Source organism: Pristiophorus japonicus, chromosome 12 (genome assembly GCF_044704955.1).
Source record: "Pristiophorus japonicus isolate sPriJap1 chromosome 12, sPriJap1.hap1, whole genome shotgun sequence".
NCBI classification, from domain to species: domain Eukaryota; kingdom Metazoa; phylum Chordata; class Chondrichthyes; family Pristiophoridae; genus Pristiophorus; species Pristiophorus japonicus.
This window is the reverse complement of record NC_091988.1, coordinates 178,350,639-178,371,221: the sequence shown is the minus strand read 5'-3', so window position 1 is coordinate 178,371,221 and position 20,583 is coordinate 178,350,639. Positions and strand designations below refer to the sequence as shown.

Genomic DNA, 20,583 nt, shown 5'->3' with positions numbered 1-20,583 from the left:
TACCTTTATTGCACGCCTCCCTAATTTCTTAGTCGATGCTGTCCCCAACCTCACTACTACTGTTTGGTGGTTTGTACACAACTCCCACCAGCGTTTTCAGCCCCTTGGTATTCCACAGCTCCACCCATACAGATTCCACATCATCCAAGCTAATGTCCTTCCTTACTATTGCGTTAATTTCCTCTTTAACCAGCAACGCTACCCCACCTCCTTTTCCTTCCTGTCTATCCTTCCTGAATGCTGAATGCCTCTGAATGTTGAGTTCCCAGCCTTGGTCACCTTGGAGCCATGTCTCCGTGATGCCAATTATATCATATTCATTATTTGCTGCCTGTGCAGTTAATTCGTCCACCATATTACGAATACTCCTCACATTGAGGCTTGTCTTTTACAAAACAATTTACATTTGAAAACAGTTACAAGAGTAAAATCAACAACAAAAACAACAGCAGAATGAAAGGCTGCACCCATTTCCGATCCACATCTCAGTGAATGTGCACTGCTTCATGGGGGGTGGTGGAGGTGATGCTGGTAGAGCAGGGGTGGGAGGGTTTGGCTTGGGTCTCTACAGAGACTAGTGCGGGGATTGTCATGGGAGTGGCAGTGGATTGGCCTGGCTGTGTTCCCTTATTGCAGCAACTACCTCCCTGATGGCCTGTGCCATCGTTTCGGCTGCCTGTGACATTCCCTCCTTGATGGCCTGTGCCATCGTTCCCACTGCCTCTGAAATTCTCTCCCTGATGGCCTATGCCGTCTTTTCCATTGCCTCTGAAGTATCCTCCCTCATGTCTCGTGACAGTATTGCTATTTCTGCCATCAGTGTCGTTACCTCATTACCCACCCCTCTGACAGTGTTCACGAGCGATCGGGTAAGTTTATTGGTCTCCATACCCAATGCCATCACCTGAGACACATCTGTTGCACCCTCCAGCTCAGGACAGCGTGGTACATTTCTCCTTGGCCTCGCCCTGGGTCTGTCCAGCGGAATCTCTCCAGTGTGAGGCGCAGGCTGGGAACGTGTGGCCATGGGTGTTACAGGCTGCATTCCAGCAGCACTGGGAGTCGCAGGTTGGGATATTGGGGCACTGAATGATCTATACTGCATTCCAGCAGCACTGGAACCCGCAACCTCTTGACTTTCGAAAGCATCCAATGTCGGACCAAACCTTAAACCACAATGCAGGGACTGGGACAAGCTGAAACCACAGAATGTTGAACCAGACCCTAAACCACTATGCAGAGAATGGGATGAGCTGAAACCACAGAATGTCGCATCAGACTCTAAAGCACCATGCAGCGACTGAACCACGCTCAAACTACGGAATGACGAATCAGAAATCATGGAAGTGCTTGGCAACGCAAGTTCAAGATTCTCCCCTTCATACCTCTCCATCGCCATCCCCTCCCCCCTACAAATTTGGTCTGGCTCGTCCGCTTCTGAATCTTCTATATCTTCAGGATTGGCATCAGATTCTGCAAAATATAACAGAACAGTCAAATGGTTAGCAGCAGAGGAGGGGGCAGGATGGGTGGCATGAGTAGACTCACACATAGCAGGCCAGGCAGCAGGTTGATTTGAAGGGCCACGAGTAATTTTCAGTACTTACCCTCTCCCTCAAGTGTGGGCCCAGCTTGTGCAGTACTGATTGCTTTTTTCCAGGCAGGACCCATCAAAGCAGCGACCCTCTGTTCCAAGGGTGTCAGTGGGTGCAGATTTGGCGGACCTCCTCCTGTTCGAGTTCTTTCCCTTTTGTTGTGGGCCAATTTCTTCTGCAAAGATGAAAACATAACTTGTTAGAGAGAGTGTATTTTTGCTGGGTGGGACATATACAGATGGTCACATTTACAGATGCAATTCCATTGACAAATGAAAATATTACTTGCACTAACTGCTTGACCAAGGTCCTGCCATTTCTTTTTACACTACCTTCCATTTCTCGTGGTATTCACCACTGTGCAGTAATCTTCTGCAAATCTGTTCCAGCGTTTATTAATTTCTTAGGGTGGCACTTTTGCGTGACCTCTGTTGCTCGTATCCAGCTTCTGCATCTTTCCTCGGTTACATTCACTAGTACCTCCACTTCTTGATGCGTGAAATTCTTTGTTCTTGGGGCATGGTGTTGCATTGCTCTATTGAATTGACACTCCGTGATTTTTAAAAACAGGCATGCAGTACTCCTTGTGGAGGTTTAGCAGCGGATTTATTTCAGAGTACTCCCAACAGCACTCCTATAGCTTTCAAAACATCAAGCAGGCATCCAAAACTCAGTGAGAGGTTCTCCCTTTAAAAATGGCCAATTGACAATGTTAATGCCCCCACTGAGCATGCGCGAACACTGCAACGCACATGCATGTGCTGCCAGCACTCACACAGTCACTCAGATCAGGCCCCGCCCCCCCTGCTGACACTGCGCAGCCAGCATGGACCTAGCTCCGCCCCCCTCTCTTCACTGTACGCCACGCCAGCTCCACAGATGGCCCGAGAATCGGCCATGATCGCAGGGAGTTTTTTCGGCCCTGCTTTTGAGGTAAAATGTCGGCGGGGGGCTCGGAGGTGCGTGGAAAAAAACCGAGGGCCAAATTTGGGCCCTTAGTCTTCTCCCTGGCTATCTCAGACTAATATTTGAAAGTATAAAATACAAGAAAGTATTTATAGTGTTAATAACTGCTTTTGTTATCTTGCCGTAACATGGAACAGCGATGAAGTTTCAAACAGGCGGGCTCGTTAGCTCTCTCCCGATCTTGTGCATTCCACGATATTTTCATTGTGCACTCCAGCTCTAGTGGTTACAAGATTAAGGAGTGATCTGATAAATGTCTCCAAGCTTATGAAGGGTTATGATAAGGTAAATAATGATAGACTGTTTCCACTGGTTGGAAACACAGCAACAAGAGGGCACAGATTTAAGGTAATCACAAAAAGAATTAATCGGGAAGTTTAAAAAGATTTCCATGCACGTAATGTGATTAAAATGTAGAATTCTCTGCCACCAGATAGTGCTGATGGAGAGTCCATTGATCTTTTTTTTTTTAAAGAGGAAAATATAATGTTTTGAAAAGACAAAATATTAAGGGTCTGGGGAGCGAGCAGGAAAGTGGGATTAGATTAGGTTGCCTATGTGGAGAAAAACACAAGAGTAAACTCGATGGGCTGAATGGCCTGTTTTCGTGCTGTAATTGTCGATTGTATGTAATATATGTTTGCTGTGCTGTTGGATTTGAACTCTACAACATATTACACTAACTAAAAAATAATTGGGGTGGGAGGTCAAGAATTTGCATAGTGCGCAGGAATTAGGAAAAGAGTTAGTAGCGGAGAATGACTTCCAGTTTGACGAGATTTTGAGGAGTTTTTTGAAGGTAAGATGAGAGGAGCAAGGAAGAGAAGTCCAATGTAAAGCTCTGATGGCTGGGGCCTCTGGCACTAAGGGTGAAGCAGAGGAAAGGGCCGAATGCATACAATGCTCCAGAGGGTGGAGGAAGGTTCCAGGGGTAGTGAGGGTGAGGTCGGGAAGCAGGTGAATATAATCCACCTGCTTAAATTGTATAACTCTAGTTCAAAATGATTTAATTTATTGCCAGATTGTTGATGTCAGTGTGATTTCTAAGTAATTGCAATCAAATGAATAACCATTTGTAAATGATTCTTAATTACTAAAATTTATTCCTATATTAAATTTTCAGAAGCCAATTTAATTTGCAGTGTGACTGTACAGAGCAGTTTAGTACACAAGTGCAAGATTTTCTAATCTAATAGTGTTCAAAATGTAATTCATGTCACTGTACATACATTAATACAAGAGTAAACAATAAGCATTTGTTTTGTTTTCTTATTATTAAGGTCCGATGCAGGAGACAGTTAAAGATTTCTGGAGAATGATATGGCAAGAGAATTCATCCAGTATCGTCATGGTAACTAATCTGGTGGAAGTGGGAAGGGTATGACATGCCTTCTAAATTCATTCTGTATTTACCAGTTTTGTTTTAGCAAAATGATGACTTCATAAATTGATTTGGGATAATGTTCAATACTTGTTCATTGAAACCATGTGTTCTCCCATTGTTTCCGCGTTCCCAAGTTATACTAATAAATATTGAATGAATTGTATAGTATGCAATAAAATTTAAAATAAAATTCAAAGAATGTCATTCTGCTCTCTTAGGACATTAGTCTATTACTTACACAATGTAGATAGTGAAGTGTAAGTGGTTTAATTTTTGTTATTTGGCCCTCCCGAGAAATAATCCAATAATAGCGAAGAAGCAATGTGCAGGGGCTTTATTTATCATAGTGAGGTAGAGAACCAAAGTGATAAAAATCCTAAAGCTCTGTCCACACTTGTAAATGTTCGACTTTACGATGTGGAGGATAACCTATAGAAACGTCAAGTCCTATAAATTTGGTCTACTAAAGCCCCAATGTGGCGGGCAGATAGTGCGCGCGCAGTTCCGGCCCGAAATGCGCTGCCGCCATATTGGTGAAGGAAACAAAATAGGTATCCAGGATCCATGCCTGAAACAGCATATACAAAAAAGGGACCAAACGCCTATTTGAGGCCCCCACTACAAGATTGGTTTGCCCACTCAGTAAAACCAGACCTGGGCCTGCCAGCTATGAAAAAGGTATGTTTTTGAAATTTACTTACTTAAATCTGGAGCCAGGAGGAGGAGTGCTTCTCCCAACCCCCACTTAAAGAATGCAAGCTGCCGCTTCCCACAACTTGGCCTTCCATATCCTCCCACTCACTCCCCCTACCCCCTCACTCACCACTCACTCCCCCCACCCCCCACTCACTCCCCCCACCTCCCCACTCACCACTCATTCCCCCCATCCGCCACTCACCAATCACACTCCCCACCCCCCACTTACTCCCCACACTCGCCACTCATTCCCCCCTCAAACCAGCCTCCTATTTCTTCCTTGGCCTCCTATTCGCCTTCCCTCGCACCTGTCTCACAACCCACGGCCTCCAATCCTCCCACCAGCTTTCTATCCTCCCCGCTCCCCCAATCTCCTACCTCCCGATCCCAGGCTTCACTTACCTGAGGACCAATGCAATGCTAATAGTGGCCCGATCTTAGTTTCCACACGGCTCAAATTTAGGGGGCGCCTCGGGCCTCACTATTCAGGCAGAGAGAATGTAGAAATGGGCATGCCTAAATTTCTTCCCCAAGAGTCTCAGCTGAAATGCAGTTGCATAGGGCCCGAACTCGGTCGAAGCCAAGGCCAAAGGACCGCCGATGGCCACTGAGAGACCTAAGAGGAGCAGTACTGCCCGGCGGCCAAACAACAGCCTTACGCCATCAATCTGGGCAGCAGCGGGCAGGAGTTCTTAATCTCGGCGGCAAATGCGCTTTCAGCCCAAGTGCCGCCGAGGATGAAGTCGGGCCCACGGAGGGTGGAAGATCTGCAAATAAAAATCAAAGCAAAAAAAAACACCACAACACCTTCAGGGGACCCCATCCAGGTAAGCCGCTGTAAAAACTTTAAAAAATATATGTTCACTAACCTTTTTTTTCCAATCTTGGTACTTACTGTCGGGGTTAGAACAGCCTCCACGCAGCAGTCCTTCCGCCTGCTGGTGCTGACTACCACCGACTCCCAATCTGGCAGCTCGGCGGGCGAGAGGCCACTTATGCTACTTGGCTGCCAGAGGACGGTGGGCAGTTCCCGACGGTACTACCCTCCCGCCCGCTCCCGCTCCAGCCCAAGTGGAAAATGGCAAAGAGGGGAGACCGGCAGCAAAACTCGGTGGCAGTCGGCGGCAGCATGCAATAAGGCCTCCAATATCGGGGCCATAATAACTAGCCTTCTCTCACATTACAGAAAGAAATTGCACAGCCCAAAGCACTTCAGTCAATTAATTTATTTTGAATTATAGTCACTGTTGTGTAGGCAAACACATCAGCCAATCGGCAGCAACAAGGCCCTACAACTGTGTTGCTCTGGGATAAAATGGAACATCCAGCTCATCGACTTTGTATTCTGTTTCTTGCAACTTATGGTCATACAGAAAATGTCTTCAACTGGGATAAAATCTTGCTGCTACTATTATCAACAGTCTCCAGCTGAGTAAATCTGTCCCATGCATTAGGCTCTGAATGCAATTGTACAGGATTGCTTTATTATATCGTCTGGCATATCATCTTTCTCTCATCATTTCCTCCACCTCCCCACCTTTCGTCACCCATTTTGAAACAAAATGTGTCCTGTATCTAGGCACCATAAGATTGGAAGTGAACTGATGCAAACCTTTTCATCAGCTCATTGTGTTCATTGAAAATGTCTCATTATTGTACTGAAATTCTGTTTGATGTTCTCTCTTATTGTGTGGCTTGGCTGTTTTTTTATCTTTGATATAGATTAGAGATAAATGATATAATTTAAGATGTCAAGACATTCTAATCAAACAGTGGCACTGCTATGTGGGAGAAAGCTCGCAATTTGTTCCCTATTATGTTTAATTATCTGGCATTGATTTTAATAGCAGCAGAAAAGGTGAGTTCAGCTAAAACATCAAAGTCAGTGGTCTGGTAACTCTGGCAGTCGACTATTGGATTCTCAGCAAGAAGACGACTTTAACTAGCAACTTTTGAGGAGTACTTTACCATGGCAACTTTTAATGGTAAAGATTTACCAGTTCTGGTCAGACAACTGGATGGAATGTTTCAGGGCTGATAATGCAACCTTTGGTGCCTGTAGTGCTGAGTGTATCAAATGTTTGATCCTCGCAATGCCAAGCACTGAGCACTGAGGCCTGAGGCCTACCTCCTGGCCTACAATGCTTCCAGCACTCTCCAGTTGGAATGTGAGCTGTTTTCAGTACTTAACCCTGCATTCACAGGGTGCACAGAGCTCATTAAAGCCTTGATTTTCATACAAGTTAGAGAAAATCTCCATGATTCGTCTAGAGCACCTGAGCAGCACTCCAGTTGTGACAGGCAATTCAAAGACAGCCTGCAGCAAAACTGATGTTCTTCCTTGCTACATGGCCCTCTCCTCCACATCAGGGAATATGTAGAGATGAGAGGTGCACAACCTGCAAGGTATAATCAGCAAATTCAGCCATTTTAAAGGAGGATTTTTTTTCATCAAAAAATTCGGGCACTATTTGAAAGACAATGCTTGCCAGGGCCATATTATTGGGCCCTTTATTACTGGCAAGTGCTCTTCCTTTACTTCCTGTTAACTGATGAGGAAATGTCATTGGCACCACCCATCATGAAGTCATTACCCCATACGATGAACTTTACATGCTCCCCACATTTTCCTGGTTTACATTCCCAGTAAGCAAGGCACCATGCCAGGAGCTCGTATTCGTAAATTGGTGCACCGAGAAAATCATCTCCCTATAACACTTCCCACGTTTTTGTGGTGCTGCCAAATGAATAGAAATGTGCCTCCTGCAACATATACAGAAAATAATTTTTATTTGTTTTGATGTTATGCAGCCAAAATTCAGGTGGGCCACAAAGCTGAGTATTTAACTGGTACTCACCGCTGGAAATCTTGGTGCAGTGAGCAGATTCATTTTCAAAGTCCTACAGGAAATGGATCAAAATGGGGGCGGGCCTTAGACTCAAAGCCAGACTGGCTGAAAATGGATCAGTTGGGCCGTCTGCTGCTGTCAATCAACATGGTGACGTCATAGCATGTATGCGTCACCATGCGCTCTCTCCCCTCCGTGGCGGCCCGGCCAAACCCGGGGCTTGTATTTTGCCGGCCGATCGGAAAGTCGGCTGGCAAATATTCTTCCATTGCGGCCGCGGCAGTGGGCCCTCCCCTTTAAGAGCGGGCCGTGTTGCCTGCCGCACACAGTCTTCAGAGGGTGCACCGGCAGAAAAACCTGGTGGGGCACCACGTGGCGGGGGATCGACGGATCGAGCTAAAAATGGATAGGTAAGTATTTATTTGATTTTAATTTGGCGGTATATCGACTTGGGCGGGATGGGGCCCAAGCCGAAAAATCCCTGACCTGAATTTTGATCAGGTCGGCCTGTTGGCACCTGAGCGGTGACCATTCAGTTTTTAGAAATAGCCGCTGCAAACAGGCATTAACGGGTCTTTTTGAGACCCTGGGTTTCGGCCCCTATATGTCTGTATGATGACATGACATGAGCCTTCAGAATGCAAAACATAGTTCAATGGTTATATGGATTTATACTGCATGTTGCCTTTGCTTTCACATGTCATACACTTAATCACGATGTTGCATGTGTATTACAAGCCTTTAATGACTTCCTATATAATTGCAATAGGATGTCAGTAAGGTTCTGTTGGTGAAAAAAATGATCATCTGTTGAGTAAAAATTAGAATTATACGTTTGACCCTAATCCTGTGCTTCACTGTATCCAGCCTCAGAGAATGTTCTCTTTCATGTCCACCTGTCCAGTTAATTCTTCCTTATGATAACTTACAGTTCTTATTTTTTCCACAGTGTTTAAATTGTGATTGAATTCATAATTGATGTGATTAACTGGAGTTAAGAACTCTAAAAGCGTACTGTGAAGTCAGGCTTAATGCACTGCCTGCTCCTGGACAGATTATATTCTCTGCAGGGAGCATTAATTGATTTGAGCGGTTGTGTACTGGTTACATCAATAACTGGAGTACGCTGTACAATTTAAATGTTTTCATTTTGGCGTCTGGCCTTTAAGAATAATTGCTTCTTATAAGTGCAGACTATTTTGTTATATACTATTAACTTCCTTGATGATTATAGATCCCAACAGCCAGTACTTAATACTATTCATTTATTTTGATTGATGCAGGTCAGTAACAATCTGCGAAATTATAGTCCGGATTCCTAATGTGAATGTAACCTGTGGAGCAGTTTAAATGCTGGTCCTACGATGACATGTATTATTTGTCCCATACTGTGCTCAGTTCTGTGAGCTTGAGGTAAAAGAACAAGGATGGTGTCTGCTTCCTAATCTAACATTCAGGTTTATGCAAACAATCCACAATAAATTGGGATTACATAATACGATAGTAATGGATACCTGTATGGCTATAGATCAAGTTCCAGGTTGCTGAGTCAGCCCCATTATTTGATGTGGTGTGCTACAACTGACACGGTCCAGATTAGATATGATGAAACTAGGTTCAACCCCCTTCGCATCCCCCAGCAAAATTCTCATCTTGAATGTATTATAAAGGTCCTTTGTAATCCAAGATTCAATGAAAATAAATAACTTTATTAAGATTTAAAAACAACTTTACATCTGACAGTATACAGCAGTTCAACCTGTTTTATAGGCAGCACATTCCATATGATGTCTGACATACATCGCCCACCAATGTGCAAACTCAGAAATTCCCTCTCCCCACTGAGTGTAAGGTGGACCTTGCTGGATTGGGTGAGGTGATCTGCACATTCAAACTGATATGCAGCATTGATGCTGAAACAATCTGGAGGTATCAAAGTAATTCCACCTATTGGATAGAACTATTGACAAATATTTTCCTGAAAATGTACCAAGATTTGGACATTGGTAAAACTGCTAATTTTGCAGTAGGGCTAATTGGACAGTAATTGTGATTGTTTAAGTCAGGTAAGCCCAACATCTTTTAAATACACACTGGTCCAGACTGAGAGGCTATGGGTCTATCCTACATTCACACTCAGCATAGACCCTATTGAGAACCAATTATTTCTGTTCTCTGAAAATCAAGGCATTAGCTACTTCTGAATTTCAACTGCAATAAGTATAAAAGAGTAAGGCAATGACATAGTACAGAAACAGAGCATGCAGTTTAGCACATCAATGCCATTGTTCTCTCCAAATGAGTCACCTCGATTAATCCCACTCTTCTACTTGCTTCCTATACTGTCAATATTCCTCTCTTTCAAGCAATAAATTCCTTTTTTAAATAATCTATGGATTCTTCTTCAACAGTGCTTTGTGACACAAAATTCCACATTCTCATCACCCTCTATGTAAAGATTTTTTTCTATCCTCCCCTTTAATTATTGATGTAGTTATGTTACTTGTGCCATCTTGCCAACCATTGGAAACAATCCATCACCAGTAATAAGCCTTCATAAACTTCTATCTGGTCATCCATTCACCTTTTCAGCTCGAGTGAAAAAAAGCCTTACTACCCTCTCAAGTCTTTCTTTGTTACGGTAACCCATCATCCATAGTAACATCCTAATGAATCTACATTGCACTTTTTCCATTGCTTTTAGATTGGTCCTAGATCTGTACACAGTGCTCCAAATTCAGCTTATCTAAGGTCTTGTAGAAATTTAATATTATCTCATCTTGAATTCTAAGCCTCTAGATACAAAACCAAGAATTATGTTTTCTTTAAATGGATGTATTTAATTATTTTGCTACCTTTGATAACCTGTTTGTCTGTACACCAGAGTCAGCTCCTCTACTCCATTTAAGATTTTACCATTTAAGGTGTACTTCATTTTAATATCCTCACTTCCAAAAGATCTATCGCAGATTGAAATGCAGTACATTGTTAGATATAACCTCTTTACAGCTATCTCTGGTCACCTTAAATAATCAGGTTCGAGTGTAAACCAATATGGTGGGTATATTGTGATTAAGCAGAGTTTAAGATGGAATATAACACATTAGTTATAGAGCAAAAACATATGACCGTGATGAGTAGCTGATACCGATCGGATCGGACAGATGGCTGGCGCATGTGAGCAGTTCCCTCAGCAGCCTCTCATCCTTTTGTCTAGAGCCTATAGCTCTCTCCTCCTCTATCTGTGAAGACAGTTTTCAGGAGGTTACTTTTATTCTATTTTTAGGGATGGGCCTGAAATGGGATATTGACAAGACCTTTTAATCTATAGAGGTTCCCCTAAAAACTCAATCCCCAATGGGGCTTTGAATTCTTTGTCTCTATTCTTGAAACAAAGCCCTCCCTAAAGATGTCCCATGATCTTGTCCACATGTCTTTACTGTTTATATTTTCTTCGGCTTTTTTCATTGGAATTTGTGTCTTAACTCCCTGGTCCCTATCCTCTTGGGTACCATTAATACAAGGTCTAACCCAGTACTCTTTCAACCATGAGGTCCAAGCCTGAGCTGTCTTACTTCAATTGGTCATTACCTGTCTTTACGACCTAGTAAACGACTTTGTGTTTACGTTAACTTCCCCAACTTCCTTCCATCCTAAGTCTTTCTATAACACATTAACTTTTACTTATTTTCGCATACAGTTCTGTTAAGCTAACTCCAATTTCTACCTCGGCATTAGAATTTGATTGTTAGTAATAATATAGAGCTTAGTTGGTTAAATTAAAGATAAATAAAAAAAGTTGAGGTCTTAACTTGAAAACAACAGATAATTGTATATAGTTGTCATAGTGCAGAATGCTATAACATCAGCAGGGAACCAAAACATTAGCACTTCTAAGCATCTATCAAGTCTAAGGAGACTTGTTGTCTCCAGCTCTAACACCATCATGTAAACACAGTATTCTTCATGTCACAGTTCTAGTCGCATAACCGTATGGTTTTTAGTTATCCCTAGTTTCTAACACAATTCTACAAGTCTATCTGTTCCCTTGTGGTTTTCATTATCCATTTCACAATTTGTCATTCTCTCAATGTAGTGTTATCAGCAAATTTCAATGTTATTTTCTCAATTCCTAAATCCAGATTATTCACGTGTGTAGTAAATTAGAATGACTCCAACACTGTCTCCTGTGCAACACCACTGACCAAATATTTTCAATATAAGGAATTTCCTTTTACCCCCACTATTTGATCTCGAGCCTCTGACCAACTCTTCGTTGCAAACCAATATATCTTGGTAATTTATCGAGCTAACGTTTCAATAATCCTTTAAGAACTTCTTTAGTATTGCACTTTAAATAATAACCTTTGTTAGAAATAACCTCTTTACGGCTATCTCTGGTCACCTTAAATAATCAGGTTCAAGTGCAAACCAATATGGTGGGTATATTGTGTTTCCCAATCAGAGTTTGACGGAATATAAGACATTGGTTAAACAGCAAAAACATACGACCGTGATAACTAGCTGATACCGATCCGATTGGACAAATGGTTGACATACGTGAGCAATTCTCTTCCTTTTTTCTATAGCCTCCTTCTCTCTCTCTTCCTCTCTTCCGTCTGTGAGCCTCCTTTTCTCTCGCACTCTTTCTCTCTTCCGTCTGTGAGGACAAGCTTTGAGGAGGTCATTTTATTCTATTATTAGGGGTGGGCATGAACCTGGATATTGACAAGACCTTTTGACCTATATAAGTTCCCCTAAAATCTCAATATCCAATGGGACTTTGAGTTCTTTGTCTTGATTCTCGAAACAAAGCCCATCTTAAAGATATCTCATAAATTTGGTCACATGACTTGTTATTTATACTTTCCCGAATATGCCTTCCTGTGGAATTTGTTTCATCTCTCTCTCATCCCTATTCTCTCGGATATAATCAGTACAGGGCCTAGTCTTCTTCCCTTTTGACTATGAAGCCTAAAGCAGCACTTTCTCACTTCAACTGGTCGTTACCTTCTTTACGACGTAGCAAACTGCTGTGTGCTTATACTAACTCATCCAATTTCCTTCCATTATCTTTGGAAGCAGTTCTGTTAAACTAACTTCCAATCCTACCTTAGCATCATACATAAAATACATAAACAAGGTTTAAGTCTTAACTTAAAAACAACAAATAATTGCTCAGCAACAGGGAGATTGTATAAAGTAATAAGTACTATACCCTCCATAGGAAATCAAACATTAGCACTTCGAAGCATCTAACTGGTCCGAGGAGACTTTTCGTCTGCAATTTGAACATAACCATTTAAACACAGTATTCTTCACGTCACAGTTTTAATCGCACAACCATATACATTTTTAGGCATCTTTAGTTTCTAACACCTTCATCAACTGTTCTACATCCTCCTCTGGTGGTTCCACAATCTCAATATTCACCTCCTCTGTGAAAACTGAGGCAAAGTATTTATTTAGCTTCTCTGTAATTTCCTCACTCTCTACTGCAAGCTTGACTCCTTCATCTCTGCCATTCTATCTTTTTTTACGAATGTGTGCATAGAAAGTTTGGTTGTTTTCTTCCACTTAGCTCTTCTAATATCTGTTTTTGTAGCCTTCCTTTCCTGGTATTCCTTATTATTATCCTAATCCAGGCTTTTATTTAATTAAGAGAGCTACATATTTACCAAGACAGCTGTATAATCGTTTAAATCCCACAGGCCTACTGAAAACAGATGCACGGAAGCTAACCAAATTCTGTGTGAATGTTCCCATTCATCCAGGAACAAGTTGCATCATGAGATACAAAGGGAAGAAAAACAGCAAATGCTGGAAAATGAAATAAAACCAAAAATGTAGGAAATGCATAGAAGGTCCATCAGCATCTGAGATAAGACAGGGTAATATTTTGGGTGGAGATCATTTGTCAGAACGGATGCTGAAGAACTTGTGGATTTCCAGCATTCTCTGCTTTTATTGCAGTGAGAGAATAAGTCTCACACATGCAGGTACAGAGTGTATGTTAGAGTTTAGTGCTCCTGATGCACTAATTAGTGCAACAGGAAAACATATTGCGAATACGGCCATGCATCCAATTTTCAGCCTGCAGGATTTTCCATCTATTAATTAAACCCTAAAATTGAACTGATGGTTATAGTCATAAAAAGGATCACATATTCCCCTCTACCCTCAAAACAAATGGAAAAGCTAGACATTTTAGCTATTTTCATTTCAAGCTTCTGAATTGGTGTCGTAAAGCTCAGAATGGCAACATTTCATTTGCCACATAGTGAAATAAAAACCGATAAAGAAAGGGGTCAACTAGACAGATGATTTAATTTCTGGCCACTCCGCAACCTTAGTTTTGCCATTGGCTTTGATGCCCCAAAAAGGTCCGGTAGGACTTGGCTGCCCAGGAACAATTTGGTTGAGCACTTTATTGATCCCATGCCCATTACTTGCATAATATGAAACCATATTCAGAATGAAAGCATCCTGACCAAACACATTTTAACCATAGCAAACATATACATTGCATTTCCCTCCTGTATTCTTGCCAGGATCATTTGAACTCTTTACTTTCCAAGGTCGGTATAACATTTCCATGCTTGTCATGTGTGCAGTCACCAAATCTATAGGGCAAATATTTGGTATATTCCTTTGGGTAATCCTGGTGTGGAGCCAGGTTGTCAGCAGGTCACTTTCACTGTGGAAAAGGAAATGCTGCAACCTTGAATTCAAATGACAAGACATATTCAAGCAGATCTGGCTGGCGTACTTCAATCACTTCAGTGAAGGCAGCACAAAGAATTAACTCATACCACGAGAAGCATAACTTTCAGCCAATGTCCCAACCTCCTCCATCACCATCGCTCGGTATGTCTTGTTTCACCGGCAGGACAGACCCACCAAGGGTGGCGGTGTAAAGTCCTGTCCCCTCAGTACAGATTCACACGAGGCATGTAGTGAAGTCAAGGTCACTCTGGACATGCACCTTTATTTCCCAGTTCTCGAATGCTGCACTTGCCTGAGACCTGTCCTTATATACCTGTCTCTTGCAAGTGCACCCCCCCGGTGGTAAGGTATGCTGGTGGTTACAGGTCATATCTTATTACAGTCATGCATAGCATGTTGGGATACAGTCATATATAATAATGTAAGATACATGACATCACCCTCCCCCAAGGTCTTATTGTCTTTATAAGTTCAGTCTCTCAGGTGGTCTACGCTCTCGCGTGGAGCGTCTCAGTTGTGATTCAGTTGTTTGCCTTGGTATCTGTTTTTCTTTGGGTGTGGTTGCTGGTATCTCGCCTGGGCTCTCTGTTTCAATTGGTGTGATTGTTGTTGACTCACCTGGGCTGTCTGTTGGGATTGCCCTTTCCTCAGGTTGTTCCCTCTGTCTATCCACCAGGTGTGGTGCGAGTTACACATTGTAGTCTGCCTCTGGTTCCGCAGTGTTGTTGATAAATCTGCTTTTGACTTGGTTTACATGCCTCCGGCAGGTTTTGCAATTGTCCATTTGTACTACCTGTTTCCTTCCTTGCCCGTTACTGTCCCTGCAAGCCATTTGGGACCCCTGCCATAGTTTAGTACAAACACTTTGTCCCCTATCTCATTCCATCTCCCCCGCGAATTTCTGTCATGGTACTCAGTCAGCTTACGGCGCTTTGCCTCAACGATTTCGTGCATGTCTGGGAGGATTAATGAGAGCCTTGTTTTTAAAGTCCATTTCATCAACAGTTGCACGGGGGGGGATCCCAGTCAGTGATTGCGGACGAGATCTGTATGCCAACAGCAGCGTGGGACCTTGGATTTTAAGCATGCCTTGTTTAATGATTTGCACTGCTCTCTCTGCCTGGCCGTTGGAGGCCGGCTTGAACGGTGCCGTCTTGATGTGGTTTATGCCGTGGTCAATTATAAAGCCTTGGAATTCTGCGCTGGTGAAGCACGGACCATTGTCACTGACTAATATGTCAGGGATTCCGTGCATTGCAAACATGGTTGCGAGGCTCTCCACAGTGGTGGAGGTTGTGCTCGAGTTTAAAATGGTGCATTCGATCCACTTTGAAAATGCATCTACAACTACGAGGAACATTTTGCCCATGAATGGGCCCGCATAGTCTATGTGCACCCGCGACCACGGTTTGGTAGGCCAGGGCCAGGGGCTCAGTGGAGCCTCCTTGGGGGCATTGCTGAGTTGGGCACAAATGGTGCACCTTCGGACGCAGAGCTCCAAGTCCGCATCAGTACCAGGCCACCAGACGTGGGATCTGGCTATGGCCTTCATGAGAATGATCCCTGGGTGCTCGCGGTGGAGCTCCCGGACAAATGCCTCTCTGCCTCACAGAGGCATGACTACTCGGCTGCCCCACATCAGGCAGTCTGCTTGTAGTGATAGCTCATGCATGCACCTGTGAAAGGGTTTTAATTCCTCGGGGCAGGCATCGCGAGCCTCTGCCCAGTCACCGGTTAGGACACATCTTTTTACTAAGGATAACGTGGGGTCGCTGGCCGTCCAGGCTCTGAATTGGCAAGCCGTCATGGGCGAACCTGTGGACTCAAAGGCATTGATTGCCATGACTATCTCACAGTCCTGTTCATCAGACCCTTCCGTGGTTGCCAGGGGTAGCCTGCTGAGCGCGTCGGCACAGTTGTCGGTGCCTGGTCTGTGCCTTATGGTATAGTCGTAGGATGCCAGCATGAGTGCCCACCGTTGAATTTGCGCCGAGGCGTGGCGTTTATTGCCTTGCTCTCGAATAGGAGGGATGTGAGGGGCTTGTGGTCGGTTTCAAATGCGAACTTGGCCCCGAAAAGGTATTGGTGCATCTTTTTGACACCGTACACGCACGCGAGCGCCTCCTTCTCTACCATTCCGTACCCGCCCGCGAAAGTGACCTGGAGGCATAAGCTATGGATTGTAATTTGCCCGCACTATTGACATGTTGCAAAATGCACCCGACCCCATACGCTGACGCATCGCATGTGAGAACTAGCTTTTTACCTGGGTCAAAGAAAGTCAAAACACTGTTGGAACACAGAATGATGCGTGCCTTATTGAAGGCGCGTTCCTGGGCGTCCCCCCAAAACCAATCGCACCCCTTCCTGAGTAGCACATGGAGAGGCTCCAGCAGCGTGCTTAAGTTCTGCATAAAGTTTCCAAAGTAATTGAGTAGCCCGAGAAAGGCGCGCAGTTCTGAGACATTCCGGGGCCTGCGTGCCAGGCGAATTGCTTCTGTTTTGGACTCTGTTGGGCCGATTCCATTAGCGGTAATCCTTCTGCCCAAAAATTCAACCTCGGGTGCGAGAAACAGGCACTTGGATTTCTTGACTCGTAGGCCTACCCGATCCAACCGCTTTAGTACTTCCTCCAAATTACGGAGATGGGAGTCGGTGTCCTTGCCCGTGATAAGTATGTCGTCTTGAAATACAACCGTCCCCGGGATGGACTTGAGTAGACTCTCCATGTTGCGCTGGAATATGGCAGCTGCCGACCTGATGCCAAATGGGCATCGATTGTACATGAAAAGGCCTCGATGTGTGTTGATGGTGGTGAGCAGCTTGGATTCCTCGGTCAATTCTTGCATCATATACGCAGATGTAAGGTCTAATTTTGAGAAAAGTTTACCTCCAGCCAATGTGGCAAATAAGTCCTCTGCTTTGGGCAGCGGGTACTGGTCTTGTAGGGAGACTCTGTTTATGGTAGATTTGTAGTCCCCACAGATTCGTACGGATCCATCAGGCTTCATGACTGGGACGATGGGACTTGCCCAGCCGCTAAATTCCACAGGTGATATAATGCCTTCCCGCAGAAGCCTGTCTAGTTCGTGTTCAATCTTTTCCCTCATCACATAGGGTACAACTCTGGCCTTGTGATGGACCGGTCTAGCCTCCTGTGTGATGTAGATTTTGACTTTGGCCCCTTTGAAAGTGCCCACACCTAGCTGAAAGAGATGTTCAAATCGCTTTATAACTGTTGAGCAGGAGGTCCGGTCCTCTAATGACATGGCATGGACATCATCCCATTTCCAGTTTAGTTTTGCCAGCCAGCTTCTCCCCAGCAGTGCTGGGGGGTCTCCGGGGACAATCCACAGGGGAAGTCGGTTCACTGTCCCTTTGTGTGTGACAGAGAGCATGGCACTGCCGAGGACTGGTACGATTTCTTTGGTATAGGTCCTTAGTTTGGTGTCGACCCTTGTGAGTTTTGGTCTGTCTCTTTTATGCGGCCACAGTTGTTCAAATTGTTGAGTGCCCATGAGAGATTGACTCGCTCCCATATCCAGCTCCATGTTGACAGATATCCCGTTGAGTAGGACCCTCATCATTATAGGAGGCGTCCTGTCATAGGAGCAGCGGCCATTGATCGTGTTGACCCGCTGTGCATCGGTGTCCCGGGTACTGTCCCCACCATCTTCTGGTCCGCTTTCCGACCCATCTGATTCATATACCAGCCGAGCTGCCGTTTTTTTGCACATGCGGGCCAAATGCCCTGTATATTCACAGTTCCTGCAAACAGCCTGCTGAAATCAACATCCCCTTGACGAGTGCCCACCCCCACCTCCAGCACAGACTGCTTGCAAAGAATGAGCTGCGTCTGGCTGATCTCTCTTGAGCTTCTCTCAGTTTGTAGTTGATTGCTCGCATTGTGGGTTGATGAGGTGTGAACGGCCATTCCTGTGGCCCTTGATGGCTTCTGTTGCCACTGCTTGCTGTCGAGAGCCTGTTCTGCTTGTTCTGCCGGTTTTGTCTGTGTGTGGGGGTAGCAGCTTGTTTAGTGCTGTGAAGTTCTTGTTCCAATATTTCATTAGTTATCGTATCTGCATTGTAAATCAACCTCGTTTCTTCTTCCCCTACCAAGAATGTCTGTGCAACCAGTACTGCTGCCTCTATGGTCAGGTTCTTGGTCTCTATGAGCTTTCGGAATTTGCCTGCGTGGCCTATTTCTTCAATGAAAAAGTCTCTCAGCATTTCTCTCCTCAGTTCATCGGAGAACTCACATAAACTAGCCAACCTCTGAAGTTCCACCACGAAGTCGGGTATGCTCTGGCCCACGCAGCGTCTGTAGTTGTAGAACCTGTGTCTGGCCATGTGTAGGCTACTTGCTGGCTTCAGGTGGTCTCTTACCAGTGTGCTCAATTCTTCAAACGACTTGCTTGCTGGTATATTTTCGAGCCACAGCTGGTCAAGAGATGGGCTCTTCTCTTGTCTGCCTTATCGTCGCCTAACCAGTCTTTGGTTACAAAGCTTTGCTGGAGCCTTTCTATAAAGTCCTCCCAATTGTCTCCCGCATTGTACTTTTCATCTGATCCGTTGTTCGCCATTCTGTGGATTCTGTGATCCCGTAACCCGTCGCCACTGTAAAGTCCTGTCCCCTCAGTACAGATTCACACGAGGCATGCAGTGAAGTCAAGGTCACTCTGGACCTGCACCTTTATTTCCCAGTTCTCGAATGCTGCACTTGCCTGAGACCTGTGCTTATATACCTGTCTCTTGCAAGTGCACCCCCGGTGGTAAGGTATGCTGGTGGTTACAGGTCATATCTTATTACAGTCATGTATAGCATGTTGGGATACAGTTATATATAATAATGTAAGATACATGACAGGCGGCACAGTGGTATACAGTCGGGAGGGAATGACAGTGGGAGTCTTCAACATTGACCCGGGACCCCATGATGTCTCATGGCTTCAGGTCAAACATGGGTAAGGAAACCTCCTGCTGATTACCACCTACCACCCTCCCTCAGCTGATGAATCCATGTTGAACACGACTTGGAAGAAGAACTGAGAGTAGCAAGGGCACAGAATGTATTCTGGGTGGGGGACTTTAATGTCTATCGCCAAGAGTGGCTCGATAGCACCACTGCTGACCGAGTTGGCTGAGTCCTGAAGGATATAGCTGCCAGACTGGGCCTGCGACAGATGGTGAGAGAACCAACATAAGGGAAAATCCTACTTGACTTTGTCCTCACCAATGTACCTGTCACAGATGCATCTCCCTGACAGCATTGGTAGCAGTAACCACCACACAGTCATTATGGAGAAGAAGTCCCATCTTAGCACTGAGGACGCCCTCCATCGTGTTGTGTGGCACTCACTGTGCTAAATGGGATAGATTCAGAGCAGATCTAGCAGCTCAAAACTGGGCACCCATGAGGTGCTGTGGGCCATCAGCAGCAGCAGAATTGTAATCCACCTCAATCTGTAACCTTATAGCCCAGCATATCCCTCACTCCACCATTACCATCGAGTAAGGGGACCAACCCTGGTTCAATAAGGAGTGTAGAAGAGCATGCCAGAAGCAGCATACCTAAGAATGAGGTGCCAACCTGGGGAAGCTGCAACACAGGACTATATGAATGCTAAAAAGTGGAAGCAGCATGCTATAGACAGGGCTAAGCGATCCCACAATCAACAGATCAGATAAAAGCTCTGCAGTTCTGCCACATCCAGCCGTAAATGGTAGTGGATAATTAAACAACTAACGGGAGGAGGAGGCTCCATGAATATCCCCATCCTCAATGATAGCGGAGCCCAGCACGAGTGCAAAAGACAAGGCTGAAGCGTTTGCAACCATTTTCAGCCATAAGTGCTGAGTGGATGATTCATATTGGCCTCCTCCTGAGGTCCCCACCATCACTGAAGCCAGTCTTCAGCCAATTCAATTCATTCTACGTGATATCAAGAAACGGCTGAGTGCACTGGATACAACAAAGTCCCCGACAACATCCCGGCTGTCGTGCTGGAGACTTGTGTCCAGAACTAGCCGTGACTCTAGCCAAGTTGTTCCAGTACAGCTATAACACTGGCATCTATCCAACAATGTGGAAAATTGCCCAGGTATGTCCTGTCCACAAAAAGCAGGAGAAATCCAATCCGGCCAATTACCCTCCCATCAGTCTACTCTCAATCATCATCAAAATGATAGAAGGTGTTGTCGACAGTACTATCAAGCGGCAGTTGCTCATCAATAACCTGCTCACCAATGCTCAGTTTTGGGCCAATTGGCTCCAGACCTAATTACAGCCTTTGTCCAAGCATGGACAAAACACCTAAATTCCAGAGGTGAGGTGGGAATGACTGCCCTTGACATCAAGGCTTCAAGG

The 20,583-nt window shown here is 44.6% G+C and overlaps 1 protein-coding gene and 1 long non-coding RNA gene across 4 annotated transcripts in view; one reads left to right on the top strand and one right to left on the bottom strand.

The window, feature by feature from the left end:
• ptprt (protein tyrosine phosphatase receptor type T) overlaps positions 1–20,583 on the top strand; it is a 1,564,838-nt gene that overhangs the window by 1,493,424 nt on the left and 50,831 nt on the right. For all 3 annotated transcript variants that reach the window (XM_070896216.1, XM_070896215.1, XM_070896217.1), the window contains one exon: positions 3,842–3,939. In XM_070896216.1, the coding sequence (XP_070752317.1) occupies positions 3,842–3,939 (98 nt within the window). The remainder of the gene's footprint in view (positions 1–3,841; positions 3,940–20,583) is intronic.
• Positions 1,407–7,530, bottom strand: LOC139277574 (uncharacterized). The gene is made up of 3 exons (XR_011596110.1): positions 7,500–7,530; positions 1,608–1,770; positions 1,407–1,473 (listed from the first exon to the last, which is right to left on the bottom strand). It is a non-coding gene; the product is annotated as an uncharacterized lncRNA (long non-coding RNA).